At 44.3% G+C, this 20,443-nt stretch overlaps 1 protein-coding gene across 1 annotated transcript; it reads left to right on the top strand.

Annotated features, from left to right (window-relative positions):
* Positions 1 to 13,785: 13,785 nt before the first annotated feature.
* Positions 13,786 to 20,114, top strand: LOC133456228 (uncharacterized). The gene is made up of 3 exons (XM_061734676.1): positions 13,786 to 13,812; positions 16,432 to 16,585; positions 18,116 to 20,114. The coding sequence occupies exon 3, from the start codon at positions 18,174 to 18,176 to the stop codon at positions 19,503 to 19,505; it is 1,332 nt and encodes a 443-aa protein (XP_061590660.1). The 5' UTR covers positions 13,786 to 13,812; positions 16,432 to 16,585; positions 18,116 to 18,173; the 3' UTR covers positions 19,506 to 20,114.
* The last annotated feature ends 329 nt before the right edge of the window (positions 20,115 to 20,443 follow it).

Genomic DNA, 20,443 nt, shown 5'->3' with positions numbered 1-20,443 from the left:
ACCTGCTCCTAGCCGCTGACTCAGGTAGCCCTGTGGTCCTGGTGCTTTTAGACCTCACAGCAGCCTTTGACACGGTGGATCACAGGATCCTGCTGTCTCGGCTAGAGCATCACATAGGCATCAAAGGCACAGCCCTGAAGTTTTTTCAGTCCTACCTGGCCAACAGAAGCGTTGCTGTACAGCTTGTTGATTCCATCTCGTCTGCTACCCCCCTCACCTGTGGGGTCCCTCAAGGCTCCATACTAGGCCCCATCCTCTTTCTGCTGTACGTTCTACCCCTAGGGGAAATCATAACCAACCATAACATCTCCTTCCACTGTTATGCAGATGATGTCCAGCTGTATCTCCCCCTCAGGGTTGAAGGGCAGGCTGCACTCTATCCACTGCTTGACTGTCTGGCTGACATCAAAGCATGGATGGGTAGAAACTTCCACAACCTCAACGGGAGCAAGACCGAGACCATTGTTTTTGGAAAAACCTCTCCAGCCTTCTCCATCAATGCCCTGGGCTCTCTCGCCTCTAACATCAGGCCCTCTGTCAGAAATCTGGGCGTGATTTTTGACAGTACCTTTAAAGCAGCACAATGTAACTTTCAGCTTTTGTTGAGTTTGGCGACTCCTTTGGAGAAAAGCGGTAGTGCTTTACCAGTAGTGTGGAAGGGTTCCTACCGTCCACCTCGAAGTTACATAGTGCCAGTGAAGGCGATACAGACCCCTCAGACCATGACAGAGGTGTCATTAAACCTGTTGGAAGTTGATGTACCATCACAATGACTCTGGAAATATGATATTAAGGTGGAAAAGTTACATTGTGCTGCTTTAAGTTTGAGCAGCAGGTCAGTGCAGTAGTTTGTAAAAGCTTCTTCCACCTGAGAACTATTGTCAAACCCAAAGCCGACCTGCCACAGAGCGATCTGGAGAGAGTCATCCATGCTTTCGTCAATTCACAACTGGACTACTGCAACGCCCTATACACCGGCATCGACCAATCTCATCCGACGCCTGCAGTTAGTTCAAAACTCAGCCGCTCGACTCCTTACTTGCACAAAGAAGCAAGATCACATCACCCCGGTCCTTGCATCACTCCACTGGCTCCCCATCCGCTACCATATTCATTTCAAACTTCTCCTGACCGCTTACAAATCCCTCCACGGCCTCCTGGCCCCCACATACCTGTCTGATATTCTCCACCACCACATCCCATCTAGAGCACTCCGGTCAGCCGGCCAACTGTTGTCGGAAGTGCCCAGGACCAGCTTAATACCAGGGGGGACAGAGCCTTCGCTGTGGCAGCCCCCAGACTCTGGAACTACTGGTACTATAGCTGGGACAGAGCCTTGGCTGTGGCCCCCAGACTCTGGAATTCCCTCCCCCTACACATTCGGGCGGCCCAGTCTTTACATATTTTTAAATCTCAGTTAAAGACCCACCTTTTTTCCCTTGCTTTTAATTAGTGTCTTTTTATATTGTCTTATTCAGATTTTGTCTCTTAGCCCTTTTCTTGTCTCTTTTTTATGTCTTCGCTTTTTAAACACTTTCTGTGAAGCACTTTGGTTGCGGCTCAGCTGTTTTTTAAGGGCTATACAAATAAAATTTTACTTGACTTGACTTGACTTGTGATTGAATGTGTCTGTTGGATTTTAACATAACATTTTTATTTCTTTGCTCATAAATAGATCTGTTACAGAAACTTGTCTACATGTGTAATAGTGAATCAGAAAAACTGGGTCAGGACTCTTCAAAGGATCCATGGTTCTGGTCCAGATGTGGCCCTTAAGTAAATCACCTCCAGCCTTATTTTCTTTGAATCCAACAATACATTTTGACGGATCAGCCAGTTGTAACAAGTTATTTTTGGTCCAGTCAGTGAAGCTGCTGAACCCTGTCATGTGTCCAGTGATTATTGTGTTTTATGTTTTTACTGTAACTAAAACTTGGTCAGACCAAAATAACAGTGCTGCTGTTCTCATTGAGTGCGTTAACATTGGGAAGTTTAATTCCTCTTTAATTCAGAATTAAAATTAAATCTGATTTAAAATGATCAAAAATTACCATGTAAACACCTAATTCCGAATGAAAATGGCCATTCCGAATTAATCTTAATTCCGAAGTAAGTGGCTGATTTATTCCGATTTTAAATCCGAATAGAATAATTCCGCGATCATGTTCACACTCATTCCTCGTTAAATTAATTGCCGTCTTTCTGCGCTGCTCGTTCCCTCGCCCTTCTGTCTCCATGACTCTTATATTCCGCTGGGCTGGTTTTCCAAACAAAGTTTCAAGATGGCAGCAGCAGTAAACGCTGGTCAAGAGCAGAGACCATTTATTTAATAAATAGCTTGGAGGACCTGGAAATAATTAAAAGAACAAATGGCAGGAAACATAAAAATTGTGAGCTTTTCAAAGTTGTAGTGGCTAAGTTTGTTTTTCTTCTGGTAGACGTAACTTCCGGTCCGTCCCCCTATCCAATCAGAACCTTCCCAACCTGAAAAGGAATTGGATAAAGCCGATCAAACGTGTTTTCCATGTAAACCTCAATTTGGAATTACCATTTCCATGTCAACTCGAAGGAAAATATTTTAATTCGGAATTATTTAATTTGGAATAATTAACTCTGAATTAAAAAACATCATGTAAGCGTGGCCAGTGTCCTCCCCATGTGTCTCATCCAGAGTATCCCAGTCCGTTTCCATGTCTGTGCAGACCAGTCCCTCACTGTCCTCACTGGAACTGGTGTGATGGGGAGACTGGGACCAGTTTGGAACTGGTATGATGGGGAGACTGGGACCTGTTTGGAACTGGTGTGATGGGGAGACTGGGACCTGTTTGGAACTGGTATGATGGGGAGACTGGGACCTGTTTGGAACTGGTGTGATGGGGAGACTGGGACCTGTTTGGAACTGGTATGATGGGGAGACTGGGACCTGTTTGGAACTGGTGTGATGGGGAGACTGGGACCAGTCCCTCCCTGTTCTCACTGGAACTGGTATGATGGGGAGACTGGGACCTGTTTGGAACTGGTGTGATGGGGAGACTGGGACCTGTTTGGAACTGGTGTGATGGGGAGACTGGGACCAGTCCCTCCCTGTCCTCACTGGAACTGGTGTGATGGGGAGACTGGGACCAGGTCGGGGTCTGACCTGCCCAGTGGTGGCAGGGCAGTGGAGCTGGACGCATTCTACATGGAGCCCTGTGGAAATCTGAGGATTAAAAAAGGCATTAGTTAACGTGGATAAGTCAAAATAAATTGCCTTTGAGATTGAAAAGGAACAGAGGTTCTGGAAGGAGATTTGTGAGGATTTATCCACATGGATCAACCACAGAATCCCAGTGTGCCCCACGGTATGTATATTAGGTCACCTGGGAGACACTCAAATAGAACCTAATTGGACACACCGGGTTCTCACTGCTTTATGTATCGCAAAGAAAACCATTCTAGTAAATTGGAAACAAAAATCCAGTTTATGTATCAACCATTTTAGGAATCTTTTATCAGATCATATTAGTAGTGAGATAATGTCTGCCTCCACTGAACAACATTCGGCTGAATTGCACTCTCTGTGGTCCCCGATTATTGGCTTCGTTACCTAGTGGGGGCGGGGGGGGGTGATCTCGTAGCCCTTGGGGTTGGGGGTCGGCTTGGGGGGTCTGGGGCGCGGGCCTCTGGTGGCCCCTGGGGGGCGGTGGGTGGGGCCGCGGGGCCCTGTCCCTGGCCGGTGGGGGCCTTGGGGGTCTATGGGGGGGGGATGCCTCATGGCGGTGGGGGGGGTGGCTGGGGAGGGCTCGGTGCCGGGGGCTCTGGCTTGGGCGTCTCCGGGCCTCCCGGGGGGGTCGGGCCGTGGACGTGGGGGTCCCACCCGGAGGGCCCGGCCCTGCCTGGGTGGGGGGTGGCTGTCTGCGCTGGGGGGGCATTGCTGCCTTGGTCCTCCGTCGCTGGGCGGGGGCCAAGTGCCCCTGCGGATGTGGGGACTCCGTGACCCTTGGGGTGTCCGCCGGGGTGGCCTCGGGGATCGGGCCTCCCCTGACCGGGGGGTGCACGGGCGGGCGCGACGGCGGGGTGGCACCATTCCCAGGTATCTATGTCTTATGTTGTCAGTATGAATAGGAGGATGTTGGACCGTTTCCTCCTCCGTCTGGGGGCTCCCGCGGCGCCGGGGGCGCCCGTGGAGGTACGGTGGGGCCCTGGCCCGGCTCGGAGGGCCGGCCCCCGTCTACTGGATGGCCGGTGGGGGGACGCGGGTGTCTTATCAGGGCCGGCTTTGCTGGTCCTGCTTCCTGGCTTCGGCCTCCGCTCCCCATCTTTCCCCCCCTACACGATTCATACGCACATAGGCATAAGGCGGGGGGTCCGGGTCGTGGGGGGCACCGTGCCGCGTGGCCCGGCACTCCCCGCCTCACGGTTTTAACAGCAAAATAGACACTGCACATTCAACACTTAATAAATACACTTGACAAGGACACGTAGTTCGGGAGGGGGGGGGGTCGGTTTCAATCGATACTTGGCCCTCCCCCCTCCCTGTTTTTATGGCATTAATCACATGCACTCAACACCAGGGGCAGGAGGGGGTCCCACATCACCCGCGTTCCCTCACCGGCCTGGGACAGGTGGGTCGGGTTACCCGGGCCTGGCGGGGCCCGCCGTGCAGCCTGGGGTGCCTACTGGCGGTGTTGAACCCCCCCGGGGAGGGGGAAACGGTGCGTGATTGTATGTCTGTGTCGGTGAGAATGCGGTATGGAAGGGTCCTGCCATGGAGGATTTGAGCCTCCATTGGCAGGACATCAAAAACTTAATAATTTATCAATATTATATTATACAAAGATGGTTATTATTATTATTATTATTAGTATTATTATTGTTAGTATTATTATTATGTATAGTATATTATATTATTATTAGTATAGGTATCGGTTAGGTGAATGGATGAATGAATGGGATGCCTGGGTCTGGGGCCCTCCGTTGTCGGGCCTGCGCGGGTGTCGCCTTGTTGGGGGGTTCCCTCTCTCCGGGCCCGTCTCCGGTCCCCCCCGCTGCCTCTGCGGCGGGGCGCCCCTCTGGTCTTGGAGGGCCACTTTCGTGGGGGACGGGTGCGCCTGCCCGCGGCGGCGCGTCTGTCTCTCCGGGCAGGCTGGCCCCCTGCCGGGTGGGGGTCGTTGGCCTGAAGGGTGAGGGCCTCCTGGCCGCGTGTCCGGCCCGGACCGGGTGGCCGGGGATTGCCTGCGTCGCGGTCTGCCGCCGCGGGATCCCTGGCTGTTTCTTCCCGCGCCGTGGGGGCCCCGCCCGCGGGCCCCCTCGGCCGCCGCCGGGGGGGGGGGGCCTCGCAGGCGGTGGGTTGCCTCCCTCCTACTTCTCCCCTCTGTGGGGTTACCGGTGGCCTGGGTTCCGGGCTCTTCCGTGTCGGCCTCTGGTCTCGCGGGTGGCGGGGTTGCTCCCCCCCTGCCCCACTATAGATACACTTCAGGTGGAGCTTTGTTTGGTTTATTACACACACACACACACACACACACACATACGCACACACACACACACACACACACACGCATGATCATATACATACACACACACACACATAGACATACACACTGGCTTGTTCACCTGCATGCTGGCTCTCTAGTTTTTGGGTTTAGGTAGCGGTAGCGATAGCTTAGCTCAGACTGCGATCAGATCTCAAGATTTAGGTCGATTGCTGTTATTGTTTTGGTGGGCTCCGTGCCGGTTTCGTGCTTTGTTTGTGGTTTTTTGTTGCAGATTTCCAGTGCTTGACGTGTTTCCGTGTGTTCCTGCTTCCTGGATTGGCAGTGGATGTCGTCACCCCCCCCCCCCCCAAAAAAAAAAAAAAACAAAAAAAAAAACACTGGGTTTGTATGTGTATATTTATGTATGTGTACGCATATGTGTGCGTATATATATGTATATATATATATATAGTAATAATGCACATATATACACTTTTGGTTTCTACCGTCATGGTATCAATCAATAATATGTGTGCAGACAAGGTAAAAAAAAAAAAAAAGAGATTGAAAAGGAAAAAAAAAAAGTTCATGGTTAATGTTGTTATGTCAAATGTTATTTGTGTTTTAAAAAGTTTTAGTTTAGTTTAGTTTATTTGCACATAAAAATATACAACAGTTTTAAAGTACAGAAAAAGTATGTAGAAAAAAAAGAAATACAATATAACAGAAAATATGCAGGAGAAACCAAAAAACCCATAAGGGCTTGTCGATGGTTCCTCCTATAGTGAAACAAACAAAATCTACAGAGATATGTAGTCCTGAAAAAGGTGGGATGGAGATTGTTTGCAGACCTGGTATTAAAGTGATGAATTTGGGAATTGAATTGAAATAAAGAATGAAAACAGGTTGGAAGTAGCTTGTGAATGGATTGATAGACAAAAAGACAAATCTGAAAAACATTTACAGCAGAAATAGGGAGAATACTTAGGGATTGGAACAATGGGGTGGATCTAGTAAGTCTATTGGAAAATGTAATCATTTTGATAAAACGTTTTTGCAGGATAAAGTTACAGTTGAGGTTGCTCTTGAAGGTTCTTGCCCAAATGACATTCCAGTATGAAATATAAGGATAAATCATAGTATAATATAAATTAATACCGATTTTTCTTTATAATAGATGCCGTATAATAGATTACTCCAATATTCTTCGCAATCTTGTTCGAGATGAGTGCAATATGATTTTTCAAAGTGAGATTTTCATCAATCATAACACCTAGAAATTTAGTTACCACGACTCTTTCCAAAATGTTATTGGAAATATAAACATTTGAAAGGGCGTTGGTAGCTTGTTGGTTTCTAGGGGAAAATAACATGTATGAACTTTTCTTATATTAAAGGGGACCTATTCTGAAAAACAGGTTTTCTCTGTCTTTAACATTTATAAAGTGGTCTCCCCTCAGCCTGACAACTCAGAGAAGGAGGAAAGAAACCAGATTCTGCAGTGTCTGTACAGCCGCCCGGATGATCCGTCCAGTGTGATGTGGATCTACGAGCCAATAAGATTCTGCTCCCCAAAGTTACGTAACCAAAATTAGATTTACATCGGTTGGCCTCCGATGCGTGAAACCACGGCCACAACTAACTCCGCCGGCCGGAGCTTCCGCCATTTTCCCGTAGCGGTGTATCGCGTCATTCAGGCAGCCAATCAGAGCCTCATTATCATAGCCCCGCCCACTCAGAATCCCGCATAGATAATGAGGTTAGAGACTGGGAAGATCACGGCTGTATCCGAACTCGGATACTAAGTACTACATGCTACATACTGCATCAGTATGTACTGTATACTGCCTACTAAATGAAGGATTCAGTAGCCGCTCCAGCAGACCGTTCACACAGCAGTAGCAGCCAAGTATCCCAGAATGCATTTCACCAACCGTTCACACAGCAGTAGCAGCCAAGTATCCCAGAATGCATTTCGCACCAAAACGACAGCGAAAGCCGAAAGCTAAAAGCTGTTTTAGTTTCAGCTGTAGTGCTGTTAATATGCCACTTTATTAAGTTTTAATATTTTTTCAGGCGTAAAAGTAACCGTTAAGATCCCCAACCTGGGCTCAGTTTATACAAATAACGCCTGTTAAGAAAATTGATCCGATGTTTCGGGGATCAGAAGAGCCGCCGGCCCCGAGGAGGAGGAGCAGCTGCTGCTCCTCCTCCTCATCCTCCTCCTCCTCCTGCAGCAGCAGCAGCAGCAGCAGCAGCAGCTGCTGCTGCTGCTGCTGCTCAGGCTGGGGAGACAGACGTGATCGCTGGGTCAACCTGCGCCGTCGTCCCGGGGAGAAACCTGCAGCTCTGTGGAGAATTACCGCTGGCTGAAGATAAATGTTGGTTTAATAGATGAAATCTAACATTTGTAGCTGCCACATTAGTTTGTCTGAATATAAAGTGAAGCGTCATGTTTTTACTGGAGCCCCAGAAGCAGCAGCTGCTGCTCTGTCTGTTCATCAGAGCCTCACAATTTTAAATTAAAATTGTGACGGCTCTGATGTACAGACAGAGCAGTAGCACCTTGCCACCCGTCCCTTTTATCTCCAACGCGTTTCCCCTCCCCTTTGTTGTGGCAGCGCAATTATTCGTCCAGCAGATGGCGACATTTCCCCCAGTCCCCCCACAGAGAACAATGGCCTGGAGCCTTTTTGTCGTGGGAACATGATCTTCTAATTATGCTCATCTACAACTCTGCCTCTGATAACAATGCCCTTTAGTGGCCTTATACTGTAGCAACTCACTTCATTTCAGTTTTGGTTAACTATAATATCTCTGGTTGGAAGGAGCCTGTAATGTCAATTAATCTCCCAGTAAAGAACATAGATTGAGTGTGAGTGTGCAGCTATAAGGCTGTAAATGATCATGAACACATAGCAGCTAAAAAGAAAAGAATGCCCATACACATACAATAGAAAACATAACGAACACAACTGTACCGCAATCAGACCTTCAACCTACTTTTATTGTGATCAGAGTAGTTTATGTAAAAACACGTTTAAACTGCAAAGACGTGGACGTGAACAAATGAAGCGCTGATATCTTTTACGCACTGCAATGTTATTAACATCTGCAAACAAAAAGAAAAGTTAAACATGTCCTCACTTACTCTGCTGTTAACCAAAATCAATATTTTAATATTGGCTTTCTTAAAGGAGCTGTATGTAAGAGCAATAATAAAATGAATCATAAAATGACCCCGATATGTCAACAGACATTTAAAAATCATGTTCATTTCAAATACTTATGTCACTGACAACAGCATTCAAGCCAGGATATTCCAGTTTAAAAAGAGGAGTTGCAGCCCTCAACTTATGTTTATGTTGTCATTTTTTGTTTTGGCCTGAAGCTCCACCCTCCACCTATCTCCCAATCACCAAGTCAGTATTGTTTCTGAAGCTCCACCCTCCACCTATCTCCCAATCACCAAGTCAGTATTGTTTCTGAAGCTCCACCCTCCACCTATCTCCCAATCATGAAGTCAGTATTGTTTCGGCATCCGGGTTGCCAGCTCGGCTCTAATTATCGCAGCCATGGCAGCTTACGTTCCTGCTGCATTCTGCAGCCTACCTGGCAACCTCTGGTCGGGGGGAGGAGGGGGAGGGTACACGCCGCTCAACAATATTTTGAAAGTGACTGCAGTACCAGTTTTGGACATTTCTTACAGACGGCTCCTTTAAAGCGTTTATTGATCAAATATCTGCTTAGACACGTGCGTAAATGTGCGCAGCCAGTCTTCCCATTTGGAAACAAAACATTTCTGCGACTGTCAGGACTGCAAATCAAAGTCAAAGTACAGAAAAAACAACATAAAAAGTGACAGAGTACAATACACCGTGTACGTCGGTGATCAGAAATGACTGTAAGAAAAACGTTTTTAGAAACTTGAGACTTTCGCTCAAACCATTTAAATGCGTCAATGTTGCCTCATCAACGTTTAAAGCTCATTTGAAGATCCGTCCTGATGAGAAGGAAGAAGCCAACGGCTCCTCACAGACTGTTTTATGGGATACTACTGTGCACTAATTAAAAAAAGAAGGATGCTAATTCATAAACGCTAAAAAGCTCAAATAATATTGTGCAGTTATAACCCCTCTCTACTCCTGTCACTTCGTGATAATTAAATGAATTAAGAGATGAGGCCGTTTCTATTCAAAGTTCCATGAGGAGACTGCAAGTTACCTGCCTAATTCTGTTAAATCAGACAACATCCACCCCAGATACAATTCAATTCAATTCAATTCAATTTTATTTATATAGCGTCTAATACAACAGAGTTGTCTCTAGACGCTTTACAGAGACCCATACCCAGAACATGACCTGGGTATGGTCAGGTCATGACCATACCCAGTTATGGTCATGACCTGATACCTGATACAACACTTGCAACAGATGAGTTTAGAAATATTTATATATTTTATCAACTAAATGTCTTCTTTTTTTTCTTCTCCCTCTGTGCTGCTGCGTCCGCGGAGGACATACAAAGATGGAGTATAAAAGTTGGTCTCTCGCATCAGTTTGTGTCACTGAAAACACATAAATACTGCCACCAGAATTTAAAGGACAGTAACAACCTGGGGATTCAACTAACCTGGTTAAACAGTTATTTTAGGAACATCTGGAAGAATTTATTGCGTAAGGACCAGAATATACATCTGGTTACTATGGTTACTAGTTGAGCGTCACACAAGTTGAGCATAAACAAAGATCTTCTGCTCAAGAAATTAGTTTTTTGGCACTTCACTCGACGATTTTGTTGAAATTATCACTTCCCCTGAGGACATTGTGCATCCTGAAAACATGTGAACCCTTGCAGAGACTGAAGAAAGTGAAAAATCAAAGTTTCAGTATGGAAAATGTGAGATTTGAGCATGTTGAAAGTTTGCATTGTTTTCTGTGTGTTTCACCGCAGAGACTTTATGTATTAAACTTTATGTATTAAAGAGGGTAAAGTTGAGAAGAAACTTAAATAAATTAAATAAGACGGAAATGAGTTTCCAGACATGAACTTTCATCAAACAGGATTTATTGTAGCTCATATTTATTTTCTCAGCTTAAATGGAGGAAGTGGTTTTCTCATTTAATAATGCTAATTATCAGAAATCAGCAACAGAAGGTTGTTTTATAGAAAAAATTAGGACAAGCATGTTAACATATTTCACACGTTGATGTTTTGGTCTTAAACGGACCAGGGTCACCTAGTCCTGCTGGACATTTTATTACATGTATCAAGTTTTCTCTCCGGGTTTCTCTCCCATCTGGGTTTATCAACTTCCCCATTCTCCCTCAAAGCTCGTGACTTGATAATCTTACATCTTAAATGAACTATTTCATTTGAACATGTTCACACGAATGGCAGAAACGTCAAAGATATTTCTACTCAGTTATTTTAACTTCTTTTTAATAGTGTGATTGATAATATTTTACGTAGATCAACCAAAACCAGATTGTCATGTTCAGCAGCTTCTGTGGTCTTAGATCATTTTTGTCCACTTTGATACGTACTTGATATTTGAGACTCCAACATCCCACGATTAGAGATTATTCTTTCTCTGCACAAAGATACAACACTTCTTCAAGAATTGATTATTTCTGTTAGACTCAGGTTTGCTATCAAACATGATTTCCTCTAAAATATCAGAATATTCTGGTCTGATATCAGTAGTTTAGATTTCAACCACAAGAGGAAACTATCGCTGGTGTTTTCACCCCTCGTTGTTTTCTGATCAATCATGTGATCGGTTTATTTCCTTTAAGATGTCAGAGTTTTCAGAAGTGAATGATAAAGACATGTCCAAGACCAGGATGGAGTCGTTTGAGTTCTTTATTTCTCTATTAAATCACAGCCTTGATGTAACAAATGTTTTTATGTATGTCATGATAATTATTAAAGTATTGATATTGATCCCTAAAAATCTGAAACTACCTCATTTCAAGACTCGGCCGACAGACTTTACTGATGTATTTCACTTGGAGAAGGTCAGATATGCAGCGATAGACAATCTTGAATTATTCTGATTTTTATCAGCCTTTCTGGAACCGTCTTACTCATTGTGAAGGAAACTCCTCTGTGAGCAGGTTTAAAAGTGCCTGCTGACCTTTTTATGAATATTTGTGCTGTAACACAGTAGTAGTGGATGCAACTGTATTACTGTTGTCCTGCAATGTACGGACGCTTTGTTTTGACTTCTCCTTGTACTGTTTGATCATTTTGTTCAACTGTCTTTGTAATTCTGTGTTATAATTCAAGAAATTCTAATAAAACATCATTAACGAACTACGTATATAATTACAGTTGTGGAGTGAATTCTTTCTTATTTTCTGGTTTGTCCACTTATGGACGTTGACATTTATTCTGTCACATAGGAATTATTGATCTCTATTTAAATATATTTCTTGATGGTATTTTGTTGCTCAGGTTTTCTTTTGACAATGAGGAGTCATTTTTATTAGAGTAGTTTTAACTGTAGTTTTATTCCCAAATGAACGTTCTCAGGTTGTTCCAAAGTCTGCGTTTAATGCATGTCTTGAAAAATAAAACAAAAAAGCAGGTGAACCCGGTCTCATTAGACAATATGTAATAGATATGATCCCCAACACGTCCAAAACACAGTCGTCTCACTAGGACGTTGTAGTAAATATGAGGTAATGACATGTTCAGTGGTTGTTTTGGATCAGTCAGTATCAAAATGAAAAAATCACAACTTTGATTAATCAGAAAATAAATGAATACTGAATGAGGAAGAAAAAATATAACCCATCAAAAAGTAGAGTTACTAAAATGAAATAAAGTAGAGAAAAGTTAATGTAATTAATACATTGGTTTCATTATAGTGTGTGTGGGTCTTGGACTAGAAAGTTGTTCTACCAGCAGGTTGTTGTTGTGGAAAGGTTTGACAACCAGGGTGTGGCCACGTTTGATTTTATCCCTGATTATTTCTTCTTTCTGTCACGGCTCAGACAGGACAGAGAACCCAAATGCACAACACCAGGCAGATCAGAGTCCAAGAGGCTTTATTCAGGTCCAAGGCAGGCAGGGGTCAAAACCAGGTAGTCAGGCAGATCAGGCAAACAATCCGAAGGGGCAGGCAAAATCCAAAAACCAGGAATCATGCAGGGTCGCAGACAGGCAGGCAGGCAGGCAGGCAGGCAGGCAGGCAGGCAGAAACAGAACAGAACAGGAAGGCTGGAAAGCAAGGCAAAAACACTCGACGATCTGGCAACTGGTATGAGGAAATGGGCCGGTATATGAAGGGGAAACTGATGAGGGAAACCAGGTGTGGAGCTGGGCCGGGGAAGCACAGGTGAAGGGAATGAGGCTGATGAGGGTGGCAGGATCTAGATGACAGGAGTCAGTAACACAGTAAAAAAACCTCTGAAACTGTGACCATGACAATCCCTTATTATTTCTTCTTTCTAATTTCTTTTTCTCTCTGAACTTTTTGTTTGGTTGTTTGAAGCTTACATTTAAGAAGTGACAGTATTCATGGTATTTCTATCTTTATATTTCAGACACCTGAACCTTTGTAAAATGTGTTGAACTTTTTGTATTTACTGTAAAAGTTTCTTAACTCCTGTCATGATCCAGTCAAACCAGTTGTCTGAGGGGAATGTGAGTAGGGGATTCAGAAAGTGAAACAATTACAAATATGATCAGCAACGATCAAAGTATGCGGAACCAAGGTAAAACATGTGAGATCAAAATGAAGTCCAGAGATTACAAGACCAGAGAAAATGAATAAAGAACAAGATGATGACTTGATGTCTACTGATGAGCAGTTCCTCTGGTATCAGAAATGAGACCAAAACTGGTTCTGAATGGGTTCAGATTCACGTGGTCCTATGAATCCAGTGGACTTTTACACTGGAACCTGGTAATTTCAGAGTTACACTGTAGGAAGAGAGTTTGTTTTTATTTGCTTCTCTTTTGCGATCGGTCCAGTGGGTTTTTGTGGAAATATAAAACTTGTTCAGGCTTGGTGATGAGCCCGTTTCAGTTGTGGGAGGACCAAAACTACATCTTGACCTCAAGTCCTTCACAGGTGAAGGAAGCGTCTGTCGTGGAAACCTTCAATCCTGCGTTCAACGTTCAGCTCTTTGACTTATTGGATTCAAATTTTATTGTGAAAGTATTTTTTAATGTGTCATGTTCTGTAAAGTGTTTTGTTTGGTGCTGGCGACTTCAGTCTGGAAGGATGATCTCAGGTAAGGAGGCAGGACTTGGGACGAGCAGGTATGGAGGTGGGACTTCAGATGATAAAACATCCCGCACAGGCGTATCGGAGGAGTCTTCCACTTCAGTCCTGCATTAGATCTGGTGAGTACGAACTTATTTACTTGAACAGGAAATAAAAAAACAACGCTGCAGCTTTTTCAACTGGGACCTTTAAAGGGGACCTATTATGGCATTTAATGTATATTTTAAACAGGCCTTGAATGTCTTAAAAACAATCTAAAGCTTGTTTTTTCTACATAAATGAGAAATTCAGTCTGTGGGCCATGTCTCTAGTTTTACTGTTTCTAACCTCCTTCTCTATGAGGGATTCTGAGGGGCGGGGCTATGATAATGAGGCTCTGTGCTGATTGGCTGCTTGAATGACGTGTAGCAGGGGAGGGAACAAAGCCTCTCCGGGCTGAAGAGCAGCGGCTCCGTACACAAAGCTGTCCCATGCGACAGAGCTTCGGCGACAAAATAAATTCCATTGCTTTATTTTTTTTGTGTTGGACTGTCCTAACTGGCCGAGAGTTTAACGGTTTCGATGTGGACAGAGAGAGTTTAATGGTTTCAGTGTGGACAGAGAGAGTTTAATGGTTTCAGTGTTGACAGAGAGAGTTTAACAGTTTCAGTGTGGACAGAGAGAGTTTAACGGTTTCAGTGTGGACAGAGAGAGTTTAATGGTTTCAGTGTGGACAGAGAGAGTTTAACAGTTTCAGTGTGGACAGAGAGAGTTTAACAGTTTCAGTGTGGACAGAGAGAGTTTAACGGTTTCAGTGTGGACAGAGAGAGTTTAACCGTTTCAGTGTGGACAGAGAGAGTTTAACGGTTTCAGTGTGGACAGAGAGAGTTTAACAGTTTCAGTGTGGACAGAGAGAGTTTAACAGTTTCAGTGTGGACAGAGAGAGTTTAATGGTTTCAGTGTGGACAGAGAGAGTTTAACAGTTTCAGTGTGGACAGAGAGAGTTTAACAGTTTCAGTGTGGACAGAGAGAGTTTAACGGTTTCAGTGTGGACAGAGAGAGTTTAACGGTTTCAGTGTGGACAGAGAGAGTTTAACGGTTTCAGTGTGGACAGAGAGCGTCCGATGTCACGCAGATCGACGCGATAGTCGGACACTCTCATGCAGTTACACGGTGGAAACGGATCTTAAAGCCTGAATTACGGTTTTGCGTTAAATCGACGCGTACCCTACGCTGTAGACTCTGCGTTGGTGTAACACGGAACCATAAATCAGCCTTTAGTTCCCTGAAGAGGGAACGGGTCACCTCGTCTTCACACTAATTCACACAGGAAGATTTAATTGAATTCTAAACAGGTACACCACAGTTATTTACTCAGATTCCTCATCATTTCATTTCTTATGTTACAAGACAAATGAATCATGTTAACTGTAAAGAAATCACAACACTGAATGTTCACAAATGGCAACTTTATGGTTAAAAAAATAAAATAACATAATTTGTATATAAATAACATGTATGCACTATTGCTGGCTCAGGGAAGGACCGTGCGTCTTCTGAAGGTGTCGTTGAAGCTTCAGGTGCTTGGAAGATCTGAACCCATAAACAGAAAAAAAATGTATTACTAATAGAGCTCCGGTGTTACCTAACGAGTGAGTGGCTCCGTTAGGGAACACCGGAGCCACCGGGGCCACCGGGGCCACGGTGAGCAGCTCCGGTGCTCCAGAGCTGAGCTAAGCTAAATGCTTAGCCCATGCAAAGATCATACTTGTAGACAAATATAAATAACATAAAAAAAATAACGTCACTTACCGCTGACTCGTGTGCAGTTGCCGGGTCCGTGCTGTTGGAACTGATCCTTTTATGAGGTTAAATGTCGATGCAAAACCTCATTATTACTGTCCCCTCGCTGTGGAAACAATCACCACTTCTGAACAATGGCGGACGCTCCGACCGGTGGAGTTGGTTGTGGGCGTGGTTTCAGCAGTGGAGGAGACCTATGGAAATCTGCTCCCGTTGTTACGTAACGACGGGAGCAGATTCTGAACGGCTCGTAGAAGTCACATGACACTGGAAGGATCCTCCGGGCGGCTGTACAGACACTGCAGAATTTGGTTGCTTTCCTCCTTCTCTGAGTTGTCAGGCTGAGGGGAGACCACTTTATATATGTTAAAGCAAGAAAAAACATATTTTTCATAATAGGTCCCCTTTAAATGTTGCTGCCGTGTCTTGAAAACACTCAGATGTCCTGCCCACCTCCACTGGGCACTCAGCGGTGGTGAACAGCATCTTAACCTCTCAGGTGTTTGGTGTTTTAAGTGAAGTACTGAAGTGAAATAAAGAAAGAAGTTAGTCTTGAAGGTGTTCGTGTTCAGGGAGGAACATCAAATCATCCTGATCCTTCATTGCAAGTTTCATAATCACCTTAACCAGCTAAACCGGGTCTCTGTGGTTTCCAGAGGAATGTGAGCAAACATGTACATCGGTAAGTTTGTACCTGCTGCATTAGAACAGCAGTTAGGACTTTTGAAGGTTTCTAACAAGGTCAAGTTCATGGATTCCTGCTGCAGGTTGAAACAAGTACAAATGTTTCCTGGTCATGTTATCATCCTACCATCATGTTTTTTCCTCAGCTAAAGTGACAGATTCTCAGTTTTGGTTTCTTAGGTAACGTTAACGTTGAGGTGTCAGCTCTGCTTGCTGGATCCTCACGACGGGGATTTGTACTCATGATGGTCCTGTAACTCTCATCTTTTCAGGAATCAGCTAGATTTGAAAAGTGATTTCTGTCAAACCACTCCGTCTTGGACACCTGCACCATCCTGTGGAGGGGCGGAGCCAACCCAGCTGTCAGACCAGAAACTTGATACACCTGTCCAGGTCACCTGTCCATCACAGAAGAGACAGTCTAAGGTGATTCAGACAGAACTTGGTGGTTCTGCTGTTGGACTAAAGCCGGGCAGACACTGTGCGATTATCAGCTCGTTTTGAGTCGATTTTCCAGTCGCGCGACTATTTTTTGGATCGGGCCGGATTTTGACCCAATCGATGGTCGTGCCTCGTGCAGTATACGTGGGGTAACGATGAGAGATTAACACCTCACGACGAGAGATTAACACCTCACGACGAGAGATTAACACATCACGACCAGAGATTAACATCTCACGACGAGAGATTAACACCTCACGACGAGAGATTAACACCTCACGACGAGAGATTAACACCTCACGACGAGAGATTAACACTTCATGACGAGAGATTAACACCTCACGACGAGAGATTAACACATCACGACAAGAGAGTAACACCTCACGACGAGAGATTAACACATCACGACAAGAGATTAACACCTCACGACGAGCTCCCGATCACGAATCGTGTGAAAATCGCAAGAAAATTAAACGTGTTTGAAATCCTGGTGCTACGACCCGATTTGCCTCATCCTTTCACAGAGAGCATGCGCAATCTCTGATGTCACGTCAAAAACTATTATTTGTAGTTTAAATTGTTGCAAATTCACATTACAAATCATGTTTTAATAGCAGAAAAAAAGACTCCATTTCCCACGTCTGCCCAGCCAATTCCTTGTCCAATCACAACGTTGTCTAATATTTTTTCATTTATCGCTACACATACGACACTACGACGTAGGCTCCGCGTTGGTGTAACGCGGAACCATAAATCAGCCTTCAGTGTGTGCTCTGCGCTGTTCTGAACACTTCTCTTATCTGTTGTTCTCATTTTGCTGGGACGTCGGGTCCCTCCGCCGAGACACAACTTTTGCGGTATGCATTCATTGTTGTGTCTAAAAATGATGCGCAGTGCCCACCCAATCAGAAACGGTACAGATATTTTGTGATATATATATATATATATATATATATATATATATATATATATATATATATATATATATATATATATATATATATATATATATATATATATAAAAAATAAAATTATAAAAAAATAAAGGATCCCCATAACCTTTGATCGGGTGGGCAGGACGCACGTTTGGGTCGGCAAAAAACCCCTGCCCCAAAACCGGCCTCGAGTTCCAGTACACAGAAGTCTGACGTGAAGATTATGATCGTATAGTGTGAGCAGACGTGTCCCATCAGAGCATCGGGTCGTACAGTGTGAGACCATAAATCGTGGGCTGTGAACTTTTGAACTCAGTGATCTAGTCATGCAGTTTGAGATGGGGCTGGGAATCAAACAATTTTAAATATCGCACAGTGTATGCCCAGCTTAAAACACACACATAAACACACACGCAAACACACACACACACTTTGATCCGTCCAGGCTCCTCTGACGGTGTGAACGGCCGTAGATCTGAGCTCTAGTCAGCAGTCTGCACCACCTGCTGCATCTTCCATCCAACTCATGTCCTGGGGGTTCAGGGTTTGTCCTTCTCACTGCACCGCTTGTGTCTTGTAGGGTTGTGGTGATCCTGAATGTGCAGTTGGAGGAAAAGTGTGACGACAGATTCATAACGATGGCCACTTCAGCTCCCACATCTGACTCCACAATAAAAGCAGCTCATCTGTACATCAACGGGCTGAAAAGCAAGATAGGTCAACTTAGAAAGGTTGTAAGAAAACATAAGATCCAGGTGCTGGCGATATCTGGAACACGTCTGGACAAAAATGTCAAAGATGAGGAAGTGAAGCTTAAGGGTTTCAAGTTGTTTAGGAAGGACAGAGATCGTAATGGAGGAGGTGTAGCTCTGTACATCCAAGACCATAATAAGATAATGAATACCCCTGAAAAAGCCCCTGATTGTGAGATGATTTGGGTTACGGTTTCTCCAAATCCCTGCGCAACCCTGTTAGTGGGCTGTTGTTACAACCCAGACTTAAATGAAGAGTCTGTGAATAAAATCCTTAAACAATTCCAAAACCTGGAAAAAAAAGGAAAAGATGTTCTGTTGATGGGAAACTTCACCATCGATTGGCTGTCTGAGTCCAAGCTGAAGACGAAGATCGAACAGGAAACTACTGAATGTGGTTTGAATCAACTGGTTGAAGATCCCACCAGGGTGACGGAACATGAAGCAACATGCATTGATCACATCTACACCAACATCCCTGATCAGTGCTCTGACGTGACCTTCACGGAGGCGGCTTTCAGCGACCATCTTCTACTGACCGTGAACGTAACGACATCCATCCGCATAAAAGCAGCTCATCTGAACATCAACGATCTGAAAAGCAACATCGCTGAAATTAGAGATGTTGTAAAAAAACATCCGTTCCAGGTGCTGGCGATATCTCAAACATATCTGGATAATAAAGTCAAAGATAAGGAAGTGAAGCTGGAGGGTTTCAAGTTGTTTAGGAGGGACAGAGATAGTACTGGAGGAGGTGTAGCTCTGTACATCCAAGGAAACATTCGAACAAGGAAACACCCTAAAGAAGAACCTGATTGTGAGATGATTTGGGTTACAGTTTCTCCACATGACAGCAGACCCCTCTTAGTGGGCTGTTGTTACAACCAAGATAAAAAAAAAAATTCTCTGGAAAGAATCCTTGAGCGAATCAGAAAGCTAAAAATAACAACAAATTACAAAGAGGTTCTGTTGATGGGGAACTTCAACATCGACTGGCTGTTTGAATCTGACCTGAAGAAGAAGATTGAAGAAGTAACTACTGAATGTGGTCTGAGTCAACTGGTTACCCAGCCCACCAGGAGGACCGGAGATGAAGCAACATGCATTGATCACATCTACAGCGACATCCCAGATCGGTGCTCTGCAGTTTCCCACACGGAGGTGGAATTCAGCGACCATCTTCTACTGACTGTGACCGTGACGACAATCTGCAGCTGATCAGGCAGAGTAGCAAGGAATTAGTGTCAATGCAGAACAGCAGTGATCAACAGAAACCTGAGTCAGGTTTCTTTCAGACGCTCCCTTCCTCCTCCATAAAAGAATTCAAATTATTAGTAAAGAAACATCTCTTAAATAAATACATATAAAACTTAATTATTACTAAATGGCGATTGGTTTACTAAAAATGGTCATGGGTTCAAGTTAAGATAAGTGATTATAACTTAAACGCATTGTCGATGACTATACATTGTTTGAATTGGTTGATGCTATTTAAAGAAGGTATGATTTTGTATTGTAATGCATTACATCCAAATGTTTCGGAAGGACTGTAACCTTAATGTGAGTGTCAAAAGGAGCACTGGTCTTGTTTGACAGAAATCTAGAATATATTTTGTAGTAGAATTTCCTTTTTTTTTTAACTTTTTTCTTTTCTACGTTTCTTTTATTTTTCTTTACTACCTCTTTAGGTTTGCTTTTCATTTTTTTCATGTATTGTATATTATGTGTCGGACCCCAGAAAGAATAGCTGCAGTTTTGCTGTAGCTTATGGGGATCCAAATAAAACTATAAACTATAATCCTAAACCAGTAACTACCAAGGGGGATGGGGGGGATCTAGAACAGGGTTAGTGTGGGGGATGGGGGGATCTAGAACAGAGTTAGTGTGGGGGATGGGGGGATCTAGAACAGAGTTAGTGTGGGGGATGGGGGGATCTAGAACAGGGTTAGTGTGGGGGATGGGGGGATCTAGAACAGAGTTAGTGTGGGGGATGGGGGGATCTAGAACAGGGTTTGTGTGGGGGATGGGGGGATCTAGAACAGGGTTAGTGTGGGGGATGGGGGGATCTAGAACAGGGTTAGTGTGGGGGATGGGGGGATCTAGAACAGGGTTAGTGTGGGGGATGGGGGGATCTAGAACAGGGTTAGTGTGGGGGA

Source organism: Cololabis saira, chromosome 12, assembly GCF_033807715.1.
Source record: "Cololabis saira isolate AMF1-May2022 chromosome 12, fColSai1.1, whole genome shotgun sequence".
In the NCBI taxonomy this organism is placed as follows: domain Eukaryota; kingdom Metazoa; phylum Chordata; class Actinopteri; order Beloniformes; family Belonidae; genus Cololabis; species Cololabis saira.
This window is presented reverse-complemented; position numbering and strand designations above follow the sequence as displayed.

Bases quoted from the DNA above. Each gene is read 5' to 3' on its own strand.
- LOC133456228 (XM_061734676.1), top strand. From the start codon at position 18,174: ATGGCCACTTCAGCTCCCACATCTGACTCCACAATAAAAGCAGCTCAT.